Here is an 18,984-nt window from a genome sequence, read left to right on the forward strand (position 1 = left end):
GTTTGTCTAGTTGTCTTGTATATCATAACAGTCGGAGGGATATTTCTAGGAAGCCCACAATCAGGCGCATGAAAGCCACAATTCCTTCACCTATTACAGTGATGGCGAACCTTTTAGAGACCGAGTGCCCAAACTGCAACCCAAAACCCACTTATGCATTGTCGGGTGCCGGGTGGGTATGGCCCATTGGGTGGGCGTGGCTGCAGTGGTAACAGCAGATTGGGTGGGACTAAAAAGTTCAATCAATCAATTCCAACTTTGCAAGATGTTTTTTTTTCCCCGCGAGAAGTTGAAATTGACTGATTGATTGCACCTTTTTTTTGGTACACGGCGGCGGATGATATTGGAAGAGCGTTCACTTGCCCCTAACCCCTTATCTGGATTGAAGCCCCTAAACCCTTTGCCAAATTTCTGGGTTCAGGACCAACCTCCTCAGGGTCTCACTCATATTTATCACATCCCCAGGCTGCCAGCAGATGTCCTGAAATGAAACCCAACCCAGTCCTATTTTTTTATACATTACCTGCAGATGCTGAAGATGATGCCTGTTGTATGAAGAATCCCGTAATGACAACAGAGGGGCGGCTAGTTTAACTGTGGTGTGGGGAAGGGGAATTTGATGCCCAGAAGGTATATTTTGGCTGCCCCCCTCCCAAGTAGCTTGGTTTGTTCAGGCTTCCAACCAGATGCCTTCCTTTGCCCCCCCCCCCAGGGAGGAGAGAGACCCTGAGGAGGTTGGTCCTGAACCCAGAAATTTGGCAAAGGGTTTAGGAGCTTCAATCCAGATTAGGGGTTAGGGGCAAGTGAATGCTTTTCCAATATGCACTGACGTGTCATATTTAATCCTGAGCATCTCAGTGGAGCATGCACACACACGCACGCACACACACACACACACACATACTGTAGGCTCAAGAAGCTCTTTTTCTTTTAATTAGCACCCTTAGTATCTCTGGTACCCCGTTGCTGATATCAGTGCTACTCTGAGATGTCAAAGCTTGCCTCCAAGTTGTTGTGTTAAGGTTTCCAAAATCAGCTTGAATTACACCTTGCGTGGAGATGGAAGAGAAATTCTTAGTTCACCATTTTAATACCATTAAAATGGTATTAAAATTGTCCAAAATAGTATAGGGTTTCCTGCCTGAGCAGGGGGTTGGACTAGATGACCTCCAAGGTCCCTTCCAACTTTATTATTATTATTATTATTATTATTATTATTATTATTATTATTATTATTATTATTATTATTATTATTATTATTATTATTATTATTATTATTATTATTATACACATTTTATTTTCAGGTTGGTGTAAGAATTTACAGCAATCTGAGTTTTGCAGTATAGTCCTATTTTTTAGATAACAACAAAATAAAATATAATTGAAGAAATTAGCACAAGTACATGTTAATGAAAAACACTGGGAAACATGCTCACTTGAAAAGCTTTAAGATTGCAAAAATGAAAAATTGAAAGAAGACGAAATTTGACAGCCCTCCAACTTGGAGTTGGGCTGTTTTTAATTCTCTGGCCTAATTTCTCTTCCCTGGAAAGACATTTGATCCCATTTCTAAAACCAGAATTACTAGCCCAACTGTGCTGTGGGTGCTGAAATGCTCTTCAGAGGGAACCTATCTGGGTTTGGCTTCCTTTGACAGAAGGGCTCCAAGAAAATGGTAGGGTGTTTTTTGTATTTTGCGTATTTAGGGGTTTCCCCCCCACCACCACAAATGTACAACTTAATTTAAACAGAGAGAAACAGCATGACACAGATCTAAATGACATAATCTGAACTGGAGGAGGAAAGGGGCTATGATGAAGCCATTTAATAAATACATTTGATAAAGACATACCCAAAGGAAGGGACTAGGGGTCACATGATAGCAGTCTTCCAATATTTGAGAGGCTGTTAACAAAGAAGAAGGGGACAACCTATTCTCCAAAGCACAAGAGGCAGGACAAAAAGCAATGGATGGAACTAATCAAGGAGAGAAGCAACCTAGAACTAAGAAGAAATTTCCTGACGGTGAGAACAATAAACCAGTGGAACGGCTTGCCTTCAGAAGTTGTAGATGCTACAGCACTGGAGGATCTTAAAAAGAGACTGGACAGTCATTTGTCTGAAATAATATAGGGTTTCCTCCTTGATCGGGGGGGTTTGGACTAGAAGACCTCCAAGGTCGCTTCCAACTCTGTTATTCTGTAAAGCCAGATTGTCAAACTGGGTATCCATAATTGTCCTCAAGGTGAAATTTGACTAGTGCAGCATAGAATGGTAACACTGCACTTCAAAATTCGCATATGCTTCAGATTTGTGTTTTTAACAGCTTCATCCTATGGCTGTCTCCTGTTTTGCAGGTACAAAAAAACTCTTGGCTTCTTTTCATAGGTGCAGCTAGAAGGCATGTGTCCCTTGTCCTACATTTGGAGTAAATAACTATTTCTAGTGCAAAGCTGTACATTCAGTACAAAAGCCAATTTGTGTGGTGGCTAAAGGCACCAAGCTAAAAACCAAGCAACTGTGAGTTTTAGTCCTGATTTAGGCAGCCAGTCACCTGAGTGAGCTTGGGCCAGTCCTTCTCCCTCAAACCAAGAACCAGTTTGATGTACAGATGAAGGTGCTGGACTAGAAACAGTGAACCTGAGTTCTAATCTTGTTTTGGGCATTAAGTCAATTGGGTGTCTTAGGGCTGGTCGCTTTTTCTCAGCCCTAAGAAGAAGCAAACAATGTCAAGCCACTTCTGAAAAATGGGGCCAAGAAAACTGCAGGAGACTTGCCCCGGTGCTTACCAGGAGTCAAGAAATGTATATGTATTACGGAAACTTATTTCGTTAGTTTAAGCCCAGTTTTCCACCCCCTTCAATCCAGATTCCTTTGTTGTTGTTGTTGTTGTTGTTGTTAAAGAATGAAAAATGAAACCAGCAGATTTCTTCTTAATGAAATCATCCATTGTTCGAGCGTCTTTACCCAACTGCTGAATATCCAAGACTGAGGAATGGAGTTTAATAGAATGTTGCATGACCTTTGGGTTTAAAGTACAGGTAGTCCTTGACTTACAACAGTTCGTTTAGTGACCGTTCAAAGTTACAATAGCACTGAAAAAAAATGACATATGATCATTTTTCACACTTACAACAGTTGAAGCATCCCCATGAATCAAAATTCAGATGCTTGGCAACTGGTTCATATTTATGATGGTTGTGGTGTCCCAGGGTTATATGATCAATTTTTGCGACCTCTGATGAACAAAGTCAATGGGGAAGCCACATTCATTTAATAACCAGGTTATTAACTTAACAACTGCAATGATTCACTTAACAACTGTGGCAAAAAGGTCATAAAATGGGGCAAAACTCACTTAACAAATGTCTCAATTAGCAACATAAATTTTGGGTTCAATTGTGGTCGTACATCGAGGACTACCTGTATGCCGTTTTGTTACTGTGAACCAGTTTAGCACCCACACTTTTTGTTGCTTTGCCCTTCATGCTTACAAAACTAATACTGTGTCACATTCTGGCTACACAATCTTTAAAAATAAGCTTGGGTTCTGCTAATCGTGGATTGTGTAAAAATAAATGTTTGTTTTTGTGGTTTTTGTTTTTGCTCTCACCTATTCAACATAAATTGAAACTCTTGATTCATCCAGTAGAGGGTAATAGTTACTCATCTTTTATCACAGGGTAGACAGCTTGGCTGGGCCACGGATTCTGGGATATTGGTGTCTTAGGTTTAAAGTTTTGTAGAATTTTGTCCAAAACAGACATCATCTTAGGTCTCAATTTTAGTGGCAGACACCTCTTCACCCCCATAACAAATCAACACATGTAAAGAAAGAATGGCAGCTTGAGCAAGGAGTGACAAATTACAGTTTCTTTTTTTTAGAACATGATTACAGTTATGCAGGTAAAATAGGAGCCCTGTCAACATTTTGTCCAACCTTGCCTGCACAAGTCCAGAACAAGACTGTGGAGTTGAAGGTCCCTGGGACATTGGGATAATAATGGGATAGGCATTATTAAAGGTCTCAGGATATAGAACAAAGATGATAATGGGTTTGAAACTAAACTGTACCATGAATGTTGTGGGAACTAGGTATGTCTAACCCAGAGATGGCGAACCTTTTAGAGACTGAGTGCCCAAACTGCAACCCAAAACCCACTTATGCATCGTCGGGTGCCGGGTGGGTGTGGCTCATTGGCTGGGTGTGGCCAATTGGGTGGGCATGTCTGCGGTGGTAACGGCAGACTGGGTGGGACTAAAAAGTTCAATCAATGAATTCCAACTTTGCAAGATCTTTTTTTTTTCCTGCGAGAAGTTGGAATTGATTGATTGAACCTTTTTTTTTTTTGCACACGGTGGCGGAGGCCTAAAGCGAAAAGGTTTTATAAAACCCAGCTGAAGGCCTAGGACTGGGGCAACGGCGCGGGTGCCCACAGAAAGGGCTCTGAGTGCCGCTTCTGGCACCTGTGCCATAGGTTCGCCACCACTGGTCTAACCTAACAAACAGAGGAACCAGGGGTGACATGATAGTAGTCTTCCAGTATTTGAGGGGCTGTGATGAAGAACAGTGGGTTGACTATTCTCCAAAGCACCTGAGGGCAGGACATGAAGTAACAGATGGATGGAACTAAGGGAAAATTTCCTACAGTGAGAACAATTAATCAGTGGAAGGGCTTTCCTCCAGAAATTGTGGGTGCTCCATCACAAAACGTTTTTAAGGACAGCCATTTGTCCAGAATGGTATAGGGCAAGGGTCTTCAAACTTGGCCCTTTTATGACTTGTGAACTTCAACTCCCAGAATTCCTCAGCCAGCATGCCTGGCTGAGGAATTCTGGGAGCTGAGGTCCACAAGTCATAAAAGGGCCAAGTTTGAAGACCCCTCGTATAGGGTCTCCTGCTAGAGACCTTCCAATCCTGTTACTCTATTGTGCTTTTCTACTGTATGTTATTTTATTTCTTGCCCAACTCTTAACCCATTAACTTTATTCATACAAATAATTTCTCATTGTAGGGTAGTGATGGCAGCATGTCAAAAATTCAGAAAATGGTTAACCTGACTCTGCTGGCATGGCACCTCCCCTCAACAAAAGGGAAACAATTATCTACATATTCATTTATTTTTAAAAAAAACACAGTGCAATCATGTGTGATGTTATGTATTACTGTATATAAGAAAATGTCAGATAATTACAAAAATGAAATAGAAGTAAAAATCATTTCTGGAGACTCTGGAGACCATGTGAGAGCACGGCCCTATTGTCTGACTTCTGGTGGGTCCAGAATCTGCATGAGATCACACTCCATTCTCACACAGCCACCACAGCCTCTGAACATTACACAAGAAAGGGGGGTGTTTTTGAAAATAGTTGTGTTGGGAGTTGGTGGATGCTGGCGTGTCACCCAAACTTTGACACATAGGATTGCCATCACTATTGTAGATGCTCAGGGTACCACAATGTTTGGGAATCCCTGTGTTTCCCGTCCCTTTGAAGAAATCTGTAGTGTTTCTACTTTTTCTGATCACCAAGAAGATGAAGAATCACAAAAGGCCATTTGTTCATAGCTCTGGATGTTCAAGGTTCCTACTTAGCCATAAAATCTTTCTTAGATTTGCCTTTTTCCTTTACTCCATGGAGTTACTATAAGAACAATTCCATTCTGATGAATTGGTCAAAACCCTTTAGTGGAAAGGAACAAGCAGGCTTTAAAAAATTAATGTGAGGATTCCTTAATAAGCCTAAACCTACTTTCCTGCAGCAGGTATAGAAGAAATTCTTCCAGAGGGTCTTTGGAACCAATTAGGAAAGCATCGTAAGACATGCTTAAATTTTGTTCCAGTTCCAAATTAATGATAAATGCTGATTATGTTGTAATTATTATTACACTATTATACTGTGGAATTTTCTTCTTTTATAAACCACTGACAATCATGGGATCTAAAAAGTTAATAAATATATAAATAATAAGCCTGTTCTGAAGAACCGCTAGATATCTTGCTTCATTTCCTTGGTCAGTAAGGAATGGAGAATTGGTTTCTCTGTTGTCACAGCACCTTCATCCATCCCAGAATGCTGGCAGGCAGGCAGATCTTCCTTCGAGGGATTCTGAATGGACAGTATGTAATTTCTGAGAATGGTGAAGGAAGTTTTAACATGTAGATCAGACATGTCAAACACAAGGCCCGGGGGCTGGATGCGGCCCGCGAAGTGGTTCCATGTGGCCCGCGAAGCCATCCTGGAAACAGTGAGGGAACGGCCCCCGCTGCCTTGGCCCTGGTCCAGGCCAGCCGGAAGCCAATGTACAATTTTGTGGTGGCCATCTTGGCACTTGTCCTGGTGGACCATGCCTTGGCACTTGCCCCGGTCCCACCCCCTTCTGCCAGAAACCCTCAGATCTGTCCCACTCCTGCCCAGGCCCCCATAGGCACCCTTGACGCGAATGATGTAGAACTGGCCACGCCCACCCAGTAGCCATACCCACTCCATCCACACAAAACCAGTAGGCTGTACCCACTCTGGCCACACCCCCCCCCAGGGCAACCGCAATGCTGATGCGGCCCTCAGTGAAATTGAGTTTGACACCCCTGATGTAGATAAGTGTAAATTCTCTGCTCTGCACAAAAGGACTCATGAATTTCTAGTGAGAGTTCCACTTTCTAAGATTTAATCCTGAAACCATATCTGCCATATGGTTACCATATCCCTATCACACAATCCCATGAGGTAACTTGAGAGGAGAAGAGAGGGGAGGGGAGGGGAGGCCCAAAATCATCCAGAGAATTCTATGTCTCCCCAGTTTCAGTTCAGTGTCTTAAGCACTACTCTGTTTAGAGTAATACATGTTAAGAAATGTAATTTGGCTGAATGTCCTCTCTTGTCCTTCAGAATCTACAAAGCCCAGTTGTTGATGCAAATATTTCTCAACAAAACTGGATGACCCAAGAGATCCCTGTCATTAAGGAACATCTTCCACAAACTCAAAACAACATCTATGAAATCTCTCTTCCAAAAATGAAGTCCAGCACCAGGGATAGTCTCTTCAATTCCCCCCAGAACACAGAGCTCAGCTATGAAGATCAACATGAGCAGAGTGGTCAACAAGTGGTCTTACAACAAGAAATGAGACCTGAGGACAAAGAAGACGAGATTCTTGACTTGGATCATCCTGATGTGAAGGTTGAAAATGGATGGAAGAAGTTAGATCCCACGGAAGATCACTCTCAGTGCATGGCCAAATCTATAAATGGAAGGACAGATCACTGGACACCACGCCCAAACAGAGAATCCAAGTTGGAAGTGCTCAAATCTGGCTCACTCTATGACATCCGGGCTTACAAAGGGGAGAAGAAACCTTCCAGACTCTATGAAGAAGACAATGAAGAGTTTCAGTATAAGATTCCCTCCAAGGATGTCTCACCAGAAATAGCCAAAGAACTGGAAGATGAACGGCAGGAGATTATCAGGAGACAAGTTGTGAGAAAAAGCAACACAATGGCAGAAAAATGGAGCTCCATGAATGAGTTGGAAGCCGTTGACACGTCCTCTCTTGGCAAAGTTACAACAGAACCCAGGAAGAACTACCCCACTAGCTTTGCTCTTTGTTTTGACAATGCTTCCCCAGACTGGACAACCATCCCTGTCAATCCTGAAAACATAGACACAGAACAGATAAATTTTGCTGCTGCCCGACAGCAGTTTCTTGCACTGGAAAAGACTAATCCAAAGATGTTGATGGAACCCAAGAGACACATTCCTTCTCCCTGGGAGCTGAATGCAACAAGCCACGTTTTTGGGAGCAAAGAACCTCAGAATCCTGAAATGCCGAGGATGGATAAGGAATTTGATGAGTACAGCCAGAGACAATTGAGAGAAAACTCAATGGGAGGAAACCTTCTCATTCTCCCCCAAGGAGAAGCCAGTTCTTATTCAGAGACTACTTTCATTTCTGCTGAAAAGATGCCCTCTGGCTTGGAGGTTGATATGAGCCCAGGGAATGTTAATGAGAGGACATCCAAGAAAGAATCAGGAAATTCTCTGGCCAGGGGCCAAGATCCTGCAAAAGAGCCAGAAGTTAGGAATGAGACCCCCATTGAGCGGGAAATCAGGTTGGCCATGGAGAGGGAAGAGAACCTTTGGAAGGAGAGGGGCATCCAGCGGATCAGTACCAGAGATGATCTGGTGGAGATCCGATCCAAGCCGCTCCTCTCCTCCCCAGTCTCTTCTCCAGCTTCCTCCAGGAAAGGGAAGGATAAACCTCACATTTCCTTTTATGTCCAGAGGGAGATTGAGCAGGAAGCCAAGCGTGAGGAGGACCTGCAAAAGGAAGGGAGGTTGCTGGGAATGTATGACCGAGGACTTCGCCAAGAGCTTGCAGAACGTCGGAAAATATTTGAGCGGGAGGAGGAAGAGGCTCCCCTGCCTTCTCTGGGCAAACAAAAGAAACAGGGGGAGCTGCTGGAGACCCTGCATACAGACTCTGCACCACTCTGTTGCAATGTTGTCCCACCCAGAGAGGACAGAGAAAGAATGGCAAGCCAGAATGTGAACTGGAGCTCGGAGATCCATCAGCCCTCTTCAGTTCCAGTTGTTGGCAAGAAAACCCCAGGAAATGAACCAGCCTTAAAAACGTGCTCCAGTGCTTTTCTCCCAAAGATGGATTTCCATAGCCGAAGCCCTCCCTTTAGCCAAGGTTTGAAAGTTCCAAGGGACAAGTTTGTGTTAAAGAAGGAACATTTTGCCATTCCGGTTCGGAAATGCCAATTCTCTTTTCCTGAAGATCAGGGACCCCAAAGCCTTCAGAGGAAAGAGCATAAGCCTCAGAAAGCAGCTCCACGGGAGGAGCTCTATACGCTGAAGACATGGCGGCCCCGGACATCCATTCTGATTGACCAGGAGATCCAGGATGCTTTGCAAAGAGAACTGGAACTTCAAGAGCAGAGGAAAAAAATCAGTTTGACTGCACAGGAGCTCCCAAGTTCACGGGTGTCGTCCCAAAGTTCAGGTAAGAGAAACAGAGAATAACAGTGAAAGCATGGTGGGTTCTGACCAACGATGTAGCATAAGTGCAGGAGACACCGTAGTGCCTGCTGTCATGTTTGGAAAGGTCTCCTTACAATCATGGTTCAAGGATGGTTACTGCTCAAGAGACTTCCAGTATTAACTGAGTTAATAAGAGTGCAAGTCAGCATTTGACACGGCTGGTCCAAACGGTTGGAGCTTTTTTCCTTGAGAGATATATTTGGCAGTTCTGTTTTTTGAGCTCTGTTCTAAAATCTTGTTCTGTGTAGGACAGATAAGCTGCTTTTAATATAACATTGCTCTTCTTTCAACTGACTTTTTAAAAATGGGGGCAATATTCTTCAGTCTAAAATGCTATCCTACATTTTCAGGCCATTTTCCTCCTTTTAAATGACTGAGATCAGTATATCTCATTACGCTTTGTTTAAAGCTGGTTTACAGTGATCTAAAATAGTACAGGAAATCGTCGATTTACAGCCATTTGCTTAGTGACTGTTCAGAGTTACCATGGTTACCAATACCAAATTTACCAATGAAAAAAATGGCTTACGCTTGGTCCTCCATTTATGACCACTGCAGTATTTCCATGGTCATGTGATCAAAATTCGGGCTCTTGGCAACTGGCGTGTATTTGCAACATTTGCAGAGTCCCAGGGTCATGTGATCACCATTATGACCTTCCTAAATGGCTTCAAATAAGCAGAGTGAATGGGAGAAGCCAGAGTCTTAATGACTGCATGATTCATTTAACAACTGCAATGATTCGTATAACCATGGCAAAAAAAGGTTGTAAAATAGGATGTGACCCACTTCATAATTGCCCTGCTTAACAATGGAAACTCTGATCCCAATTGTGATTGTAAGTTGAGGACTCTCTGTATTCTCCAAATATTAGAATAGCAATTCACAGTTCTCAGTCATTAGTGCTAGCTAGGAATTCTTGGAGTTAGAAGCCTAACAACTGACGGATGGAGGACACTCTGTTAGAGAAGGGTGGCTTCTATTTTCAAAGGCAACTTAACGTTTCTAAATCATAATTAAAACTACAACAGTTGCAATGTAATTTGTGAAATGATAGGTGCCTGATCCTTGCTACAAGGGAAGGCTGTTTCCTAGCTCTATCTGTAAAAAATAGGCTACAGGAAAAGGTGGTCTATAAATACCCAACGAAGTTCATTGGGGATGTGACCTCCAGTACAATACAGCAAGTCCTCAGGTTAAGAACGCCTCGGTTTAAGGCCAATCCACAGTTACAAATGGAGCCTATTGTAGCAAAACTTCCCCCATTTTAAACACTCTTTCATAAGGCTCTGAAGGCCTGGTGTTGCCAACAGGCCTGAGGAACTCAGAATGGGATAAAGCCCATCAAGTGGTTTCTTTGATAGACCACGGGGGTAAAGAGTATTGTTTTTCATTGTTTGTATATTGGTTTTTATTTCTGCAAACCTCCCAGAGTCACTGAGAATGAGTGGGTGGCCATACAAAGTTTCCTAAATAAATAAATAATAAATTTTGAGTTAAATACACAAGGATTTGAGTTAAGTACACAAGGATAAAGTTCCTTGCACCATACTACTTATTCAGTATTGCATAATAATGGTGTTCAGGTTTATATACTTATTTGACTCAAGGACAGAATTAAACTGGGGACTATCTAAATAAATCATATAGCCAAGGATTAGAAGCAGAATTAGAGAATGGATGCAACAGTACCCACAATTTGGTATAAAAAGGTAGCATTGATGGAAAAGGTAAATCTTCAAACTTACAGCATGAGTGGGGAAAATGAAATCCCAGCAATGGTCTGTGGCTGTTGAAGGTCTGTGGCCCAGTATTAAATTTATTTCATATCCAAAGGACTTCCATCACCCCATATGTTTTATTCTGGGAGGCTTAAAGTCAAAGGGAAGAGCTGGAGGCACACTGGACTTGGTATCAATCACATACAGGTAGTTAACAGAATAACAGAGTGGGAAGGGACCTTGGTTCTTGACTTACAACCACAATTGGAACCCTAATGTCTGTTGCTAAGCAAAGCAGTTATTCAGTGACTTACACCCATTTTATGACTTTTTTCCCCCAGAGTTGTGAAGCAAATCACTGCAGTTGTTCAGTGAATCATGTGGTCAATAAGCAAATTTGGCTTCCCCAGTCGACTGGGCTTGTAGGAAGCCAGCTGAGAAGGTCGTAAATGGCGATCACATGATAGTTTTGTATTTATGAAATGCAACTGACATAAGTACATGCCGGTTTCCAACTGCCCAAATTTTGATCACATAACTGTGAGGATGCTGCAATGGTCTTGTGCAAGGACCAGTTGTAAATTGCTTTTTTCAGCACTTTTGTAACTTCAAAAGATCGCTAAACAAATGGTTGTAGGTCAAGGACTATATATAGTCAGCTATTATGTAATGTAGCCAAGATTTTTTTTGGGGGGGGGGAAGTAAAACATCAACTGAGGGCCTGAATAGAGTGCAGATTTGGACAAAGTTTTTGCAAAAATAAAAAATCTTCTCCATTCAGTTCAGAAAAGCCAAATAAATAAGCCCCCCAATAACAGCCATGAATTGGATACAGGTGGTAAGGAAGTAGAGCAGGGGTGTCAAACTGCCGGCCCGCAGGCCAGACGCGTCACGAGGAAACCGCGCCCACCCCATTGCCGGCAATGGGGAAAAAGCTCCAATACATCGTGTGACGTCACGTGATGTCGTGAGTTTGACATGTCTAAAGTAGAGGAACTCAAGCGCAAAACAGGTTATATAGAAAGTAAACACAGGGTCAGTCAAAGAGGACTCAAATATCTATACACCAACACACAGAGTATGAGCAATAAACAGGGTGAATTAGAAACTCAAGTAAATGAGGGCAGATACGATATTGTTGCCATTACGGAAACTTGGTGGGATGAAACCCACAAATGGAACACACAGCTAGAGGGATTTAAATTATTTAAAAGAAACAGACCAAACAACAGAGGAGGTGAAGTTGCACTATATATAAGAAATAACAACATCTCTACAGAAATAAAGCACAACAATGATGAAAACTGTCTTGAATGCATTCAGGTCAATATAAAAGGGGGGGGGGAATGACATTGCTATAGGTGTATACTATACCAAACAGAGGAAATTGATGAACTTTTTGCTAGTCAGTTAACTAAGGTATGTAGGAGGCACATCACAATAGTAATGGGGGACTTTAACTCTCCTGACATCAACTGGGAGACAACTTCCCTCAGATTTTTGCATATCTACTGTTACTTTAAAAATATTCACAGAATTGCTAGGTGCATGCAAAACATCATGTCCAGTTGCCAATCAGAGGACAACAAATGATAATGAAAAAGCCCCGAGTTCAGATTTCACTCCAATACAAGCTCCACCTTTTTTCTTTCCACTTGACTCCTTCTAGGTCAGTGATGGCAAACCTTTTAGAGACCGAGTGCCCAAACTGCAACCCAAAATCCACTTATGTATCATCGGGTTCCAGGTGGGCGTGGCCAATTGGGTGGGTGTGGCCAAGGCTTCATTGGTAACGGCAGACTGGGTGGGACTAAAAAGTTCAATCAATCAATTCCAACTTTGCGAGATCTTTTTTTTCCCCACGAAAAATTGAAATTGATTGATTGAACTTTTTTTTTATTTTGCACATGGCAGCGGAGGCCTAAAGCAAAAATGTTTTATAAAACTCAGCTGAAAGCCTAGGACTGGGACGACGGTGCGCGTGCCCACAGAGAGGGCTCTGCGTGCCACCTGTGGCACGCGTGCCATAGGTTCGCCACCACGGTTCTAGGATTAGCAAAGGCCTTGTGAAGAAGTGGCTAGGCGGGATTTTAACTCTCCTATATTTTTCCTCCTTAGCTGCATCAGGAGATACTGGCTGGTACTCTGTCTCCTCTTCACCTGTTTTTGTTCCTAATTCGCCTGTGAGGTTACCTACTTCACCCATCCTATACCGAGCAAGTTTGACAACAAACTCCCCTGAATCAAGCTTCAGAAGGTGCCAGAGTCCAACACAATCCAGGATAAGACCAAAGGAGGATAGGAAGGTAATGAGCAGGAAAGGAGTTGAATTAAAGGAGGGTGGCCTTAGACAGGAAGAGGAGATTCTAGCAATAACAGTTGGTCAGGATGGCTACCTGAAGCCTCCAGGTTCAGAGACAATTTATCTCAAAACACTACTAGTCAAGGAACAACAGAAGTATCTTAAAGACCAGAAGGATGCTTTTGACTGTTGTTAGAGGCAACAAGAATGGTGGCTAAACAGGCTAATCCTTGATACGAACCACAGAACTCCAATAGAAGAGAATATCTGTACTTCAGGGTTGAACTGTGGAGTTCTTAGTGCTCTCTGAGCATGGTTGTTTGATTGCAGATGTGTCATTACCCAACTAGGTGACATCATCAGTGCTAGCGAGTGTGGGGTTTTCTCCCTGTTTATGTGCAGTAGCTTGCCCACCCAGTGTTGGGGGGTACGTATTTTACTCCTTGGTAGTTTCTTGATTAGGGTATTATTTTCTCCATAACTAAAAGGAAGTCAGAATCTGGGTTTTTATAAGGCCAGCCTAACATTGTGCTTATGGTTCACAATGTGATTTGCTTCAGAAACAACCTAATGAAATACAAGTTTCTGAATGTAAATTTGGACTGATGCTCTTTGCACATTCAGTTCATATAAGGGACTGCAAGAGTGGATGTAATACTCCACATAAAGCAAGATCGGGAAATCTTGTTCAAAGCTGGGGGTAGAACATTCTTTTTGTGCCCTAGAGCAAGGCTTTTCAACCAGTGGTACGGGTACCACCTGTGGTACATTGGCACCTGGCAGGTGGTACGCAACCATCCTAGAAAAGTGGTAGCGGGGGAGGGGAATGAGCTGAACCGGTGGCAGCACTGCACAAGCCTGAGCGAGAGATGGCTGGAGCTGCAGGGCTGTCAGGGCTCAGCGGAAGCGCCAGGATCAGCACCAGGCTCCAGCTGGAGCTCAGCGCTGATCCTGGCGCTTCTGCTGAACCCAGAAGAAGCGCCGATCAGCTGGAATGTTGCAGCATCTCCAGGGACTTGTGATTTACATCCAGATGCTTGGCAACTGATTCATATTTATGACGGTCACACTGTCCCAGGGTCATGTGAAGTGACCAAAACCTGCTGCAACCACCCAGCAGACGGGGGGAATAAAAACCAAACACCCCCACCCCACCCCCACTGCCAATCCTCAACAGAAATGCTCACAACAATGAAAACCTCGGACAGGAGGAAGAGCGCTGCAGGCAGGTGTCTTGCTCAGCTGTGCCTTGGGGGGGCACTTTTTTCAGTGCCATTGTAACTTCGAACAGTCACTAAGCAAACTGTTGTAAGTTGAGGACTACCAGTACTTCATCACTTTTTTCCTTTTTTTTTTTTTTTTGGTCATCAAGTTTTTGACACCTTGCTAGGCGACTGGTGGTACTCGGATGTTGCCATATCCTAAAAGTGGTACAGTGGGTGAAAAGGTTGAAAAGCCCTGCCCTAGAGACCATAGAGGATATGGTCATAAAAATAGGCTTGGCCATGTGATGACCCTCTTTACGACAGTCATGACTTATGACCTTAATTGCTAGGCTCAGTTACAGTCCTAAGTCAAAGATTATCTGTATGCCATGCTTAGCTGCAAAAAGGCTGTCAGCTACATGAACATCCATTTTAGCTTAAAAAATATGGGCGGAGAGTCAATCTTCCCCACAGTTTGCAAACTATGATTTTAACTTCTGCCTTGTAACTTCTTGTCCCTTTTCCCTATTTTCTAGTATGCTGGTATCGAACTGAACGATGAGATTGACACTGAGGTAAACTTTCTGAGAAGAAGTATATCTTGGCATTGCTTTTGGGTAACAGGAAAAAGATACCGTATTTCCCCGAAAGTAAGGCCTGCCCCCAAAATAAGTCCTAGCTTGATTTTTGGAGATGGGCCTAATATAAGCCTTACCCCCAAAATAAGCCCTAGTTTTGGGGCGAGGCACACTTAAAAATCAAGCTAGGGCAGGGGTGCGGGAGGTGGAGCTGCCCCACGCGCCCTGCAATCACTTACCTTACAGCCAGGCCTCTCCTCGCCAGCCCACTTCTTCTCCGGCATCTTTTGCAGCCAGGCCTGCATTTCTCAGTCACAGGCCTTTCCGGAAGGCCTCTGCAGCCGAGAACCGAGCTATGGATTGAATCCACAGCTCGGTACTCGGCTGCAGAGGTCTTCCAGAAAGGCCTGACTGCAAAATGCAGGCCGGAATGCAGCTGCAGAATGAAGCTGCTCCTTTGGCCCCAGAAGAAGTGGACCTGCTGGGCGGGGCTGTCAGTGCCGAAGGTAAGACATCCCCCCAAAATAAGACCTGGTGCCTCTTTTGGAGGGAAAAAAAATGATCCGGTCTTATTTTCGGGGAAACACGGTTCTAGTTTGAGGACCTTTCCCCCTGGCATCTAACCACCTTCTCTGGCCCTTTTTTACTTGCGGTTTCCCTTGATGGTGCCTTCACTGCATCACCGGCCCATACTGCAGACAGACTGAAGTTATTCTTAACTATCATAGTTAAGGTGACCAACTTTTTTACAATGAAAAGGAGGACACAAATAAATTGAAGAAAAAAATATCGTAAATAAAAGAAACGTTTTATTCATTGCAACAATAATACAGACAACTTGCATGTGCAAAGTTTGCCAGCCGGGTGTTTTGGTGCGCTCAGCAGCAATTCCTATTGGCTTTCGAAAGCCAATAATGGGAGTAGTACAGCTCATGCAAAAGTTGAAAAAAAAACCCATCAAAAAAAGGTGCCGGAACGCAGTTCTGAGCGTTCTATGAGGGAAAGAAAAGCCCTGCAGATTAGTCTTCAAATATCGAAAAGGAGGACATGAAGGAGGACACTTTTTGAGGGAGGACAGAACTTACAAAAGGAGGACTGTCCTCCCTAAAGGAGGACGGTTGGTCACCTTATCATAGTGTTACAATAGTGTTTTCTCCTTAAGCAACCAACAAATTGCAGCAGTTTTACCACGGGTAAAATCAGACACCCTTCACTGACTATATTGGCAATAGCGTGGCCAGGTCCCCTTTTCCTTACCATCTGTAGTTTTATTTATTTTATATATTTATCAAATTTATTGACTGCCCATCTTACCCCAGGGTAACTCTGGATGGTTTGCAATATTAAAAAAGATCAAATTTTACAAAACCTGTACATAATGGAAACTAAATAATCTAAAAAGATAAACACTCATCCCTAACTAAAAGATTGGGGTGGGGAGGGGTAGAGAGTAGGATGGACAGGTGTGGAGGTGAGATCTGTTATTAGTCTGTCAACCACCTCTAATGTGAAGCCCTCCGTCCATTGGAGACCCAGGCTAATTGGCAGAGCCAGGCCTTTAAGCTCATTAGTTTCAACTATTTAGGTTGATCCAGCCTGGAAAGAGCTTGGCAATTGACTTGACTTCCCTCCTGTCCCCTGCTATGTCTCCCAAGGCTGGAAGAGGTGGCATCGGAAGGGAATTGAGTTCTCACAACTATTCCCATAGATTTACTTTTATGAAAATCTTTGCCCATCACAGCAAAGTCTCCAGAGTCATATCCAATCCATCTATGTTCTGATTCTAACCCAAGGGTAGGCAACCTTGGCTCTTTTATGACTCGTGGACTTCAACTCCCAGAATTCCTCAGCCAGTATGGCTGGCTCAGGAATTCTGGGAGTTGAAGTCCACGAGTCATAAAAGAGCCAAGGTTGCCTACCCCTGGTCTAACCTAAGCTCCATCCCTGGCGACTAAATGGGCACACCATAAAATTTTACTGGCAAAGGCATAGAAGTGGTGGCTCTTGCTTTGATCTGCAGGGGTTTTGGTTATTTTTGTTTTTGACTCAGTTTGTAGCCCTGATGATCTCCCAGCCATTTGCTGAGCAGATCCAGTCCTGCTTGGTTTTTCTGGGGAGTTAATCAAGGTCTTAACATGCTGCTACATACTGTGCCTAATGGTGGATCTTAAATACTGTCCCTGGGTATGGCTAAATTGTGAGTCGGCATCCGCTCTCTTTCTCTCTGTATATATACTATAAATGGAAAGGCTGAAACAGGAGTGTTCTTCCTATCTGATGGAGGCTTTGCTCTATCACAGGTTGTGAAATCCATCAAGCCGATCTGCCGGAGGAGCGCCCTGGCTCAGCTTTGGGAAACAGGGCAGATCCGGAACATAGACGATGACAGCGACTGATGAAACCGTCCCCAATGTGTTATGCAATTCAAGCAAGGAATCAGATCTGCCAAAACGACTCTGGGCATGGTGCCAGCAAGGCTTCCTTCTGAGTTCTACACATTTAAAACTTCCTTCCACCTCTCTTTTAATTTAATTCAGTGATCAAATCTTTCCAACTAACTTAATTCAATCACAAAACTCTGTTTCTTCAATTATAAGATGTTCTCTGTGGCACAATATGATATGTTCTTGCCCAAAGTTTCTGGGGTACCCTTCCTATCTCAAGCCTGCTACCAGAGTTGGCGGCTGCCTGCCATTTTCTTAAGACTCAGATCGCCTGAAATCCAGCGAAAAGCTTTGTAAAATCAGAGAATATGACTGCTAAGCAATATTTTAATCTCTGTACTTTTCAGTTAAGCACTGACTGGGGAAAAAAGGTGGCAAAAAGAATAGAAACCAACCAACCAACCAACCAACAGAATACAGCACTGAATGAATTTCTCATCTTATGGTGCATGGACTTCCTCATCCCTTAATTTTTAACTTCTTAGGAATGTCTCAATAGTTGGACATTGGGCAAATAGGCTGCACCTCTGGATTTATGTTTCTATGTGTATTATGTCCTGATTTCTTGAGAGCACTAAAACTCCCAGTTGGAAAGATCATATTGACTGGGAATTCTGGAAGTTGCAGTGCCAATACATCTAGAAGGTACAAAGTTAGGGAAGACTATTTTACAGGCAGGCAAGTGTATGTCAGATTAACTTTGCTCTGCTTTACCAGTCATGTCCTCTTAATTTATGGTTCAGTATATTGTGGATTAAGCAGGTAACATGAACACAGGATCGTGTGAAGCTGTGTGCATGAGCAGCAGCAGCAGCGGAAAGTTTCAAAGGGAATCCTTGTTTCTTTGCAAAGAAAAATATAGCCGTGGACCTCCCGCATCTTGTATATTGTCATAGTGCTTCCAAATAGAGATTGCCTAACCTTTTCTATCTAAACTAAAGACATTCTGCAACTATTCCCATTCTGTCAACAGATTTTATGGTTAAAAAAAAAAAAAAGACCGAAAAGATAGAAGGATTATAAACAGAAGATGACTTTGTCTATTTATGCAATAATCTTGTCTCTTTTATGGCTTTATGAGAGTTCCAGGGCATTCCCCCCCCCCCATTTGTCATCCTTTTCACATGGCTTCTTCCATCTCTTTTCTTGCCTTGCGAACAAAATGTTAATGTGGGGAAAATGGGATTGTAGCAAAAGGGCAGCCTAACGAAATTGGGACAGTTAGGTTAAACAGATTTGCATTAAGTTGTTCATCCAGGACAGTGGTTCTCAACCTTTTTAATGCCGCGACCCCAACCGGTCGTAAGTCGAGGACTAAACTGGTCGCAAGTCGAGGACTAAACCGGTCATAAGTTGAGGACTACCCAACCGGTCGTAAGTCGAGGACTTTCCCTGCCCGGGAGTGCCGCGCATGCATGGTTCCGCCCCCTGCGCCGGCCGAGGCGTAGCTAGCAAGCGGCAGAGACGGAGCAGGCCGACCACCAGCTGGCCCAGCCCAAGGGAGGTAAGGCACCCGCCGGAAAAGGGGGAAAAAATGGCGGACAAAAAAAATGGCGGACAGCCTTGCTTGGCGACCCCCGTGAAATGGTCGATCGACCCCAAATGGGGTCCCGACCCACAGGTTGAGAACCACTGATCCAGGAGGAACTTAACGTTCTCCCAAATGCATAAAAGCACAGAAAAACTATCTGT

At 43.5% G+C, this 18,984-nt stretch overlaps 1 protein-coding gene across 1 annotated transcript; it reads left to right on the forward strand.

Moving 5' to 3' along the window:
• The first annotated feature begins 6,944 nt into the window (after positions 1–6,944).
• On the forward strand, positions 6,945–17,378 carry MISP (mitotic spindle positioning). The gene is made up of 4 exons (XM_029282969.1): positions 6,945–9,004; positions 12,882–13,069; positions 14,807–14,845; positions 17,149–17,378. Exons 1-4 carry the CDS (start codon positions 7,015–7,017, stop codon positions 17,242–17,244), a joined length of 2,313 nt encoding a protein of 770 aa, XP_029138802.1. The 5' UTR covers positions 6,945–7,014; the 3' UTR covers positions 17,245–17,378.
• Positions 17,379–18,984: the final 1,606 nt, after the last annotated feature.

The sequence above is a fragment of the Protobothrops mucrosquamatus genome, unplaced genomic scaffold (genome assembly GCF_001527695.2).
Source record: "Protobothrops mucrosquamatus isolate PMUCROS unplaced genomic scaffold, P.Mucros_1.0 scaffold6, whole genome shotgun sequence".
In the NCBI taxonomy this organism is placed as follows: Eukaryota; Metazoa; Chordata; class Lepidosauria; order Squamata; family Viperidae; genus Protobothrops; species Protobothrops mucrosquamatus.

Bases quoted from the DNA above. Each gene is read 5' to 3' on its own strand.
- MISP (XM_029282969.1), top strand. From the start codon at position 7,015: ATGAAGTCCAGCACCAGGGATAGTCTCTTCAATTCCCCCCAGAACACA. The intron at 9,005-12,881 runs GTAAGAGAAACA...TTTCCTCCTTAG, and splicing joins GGTGTCGTCCCAAAGTTCAG to CTGCATCAGGAGATACTGGC. The intron at 14,846-17,148 runs GTAAACTTTCTG...GCTCTATCACAG, and splicing joins ACGATGAGATTGACACTGAG to GTTGTGAAATCCATCAAGCC.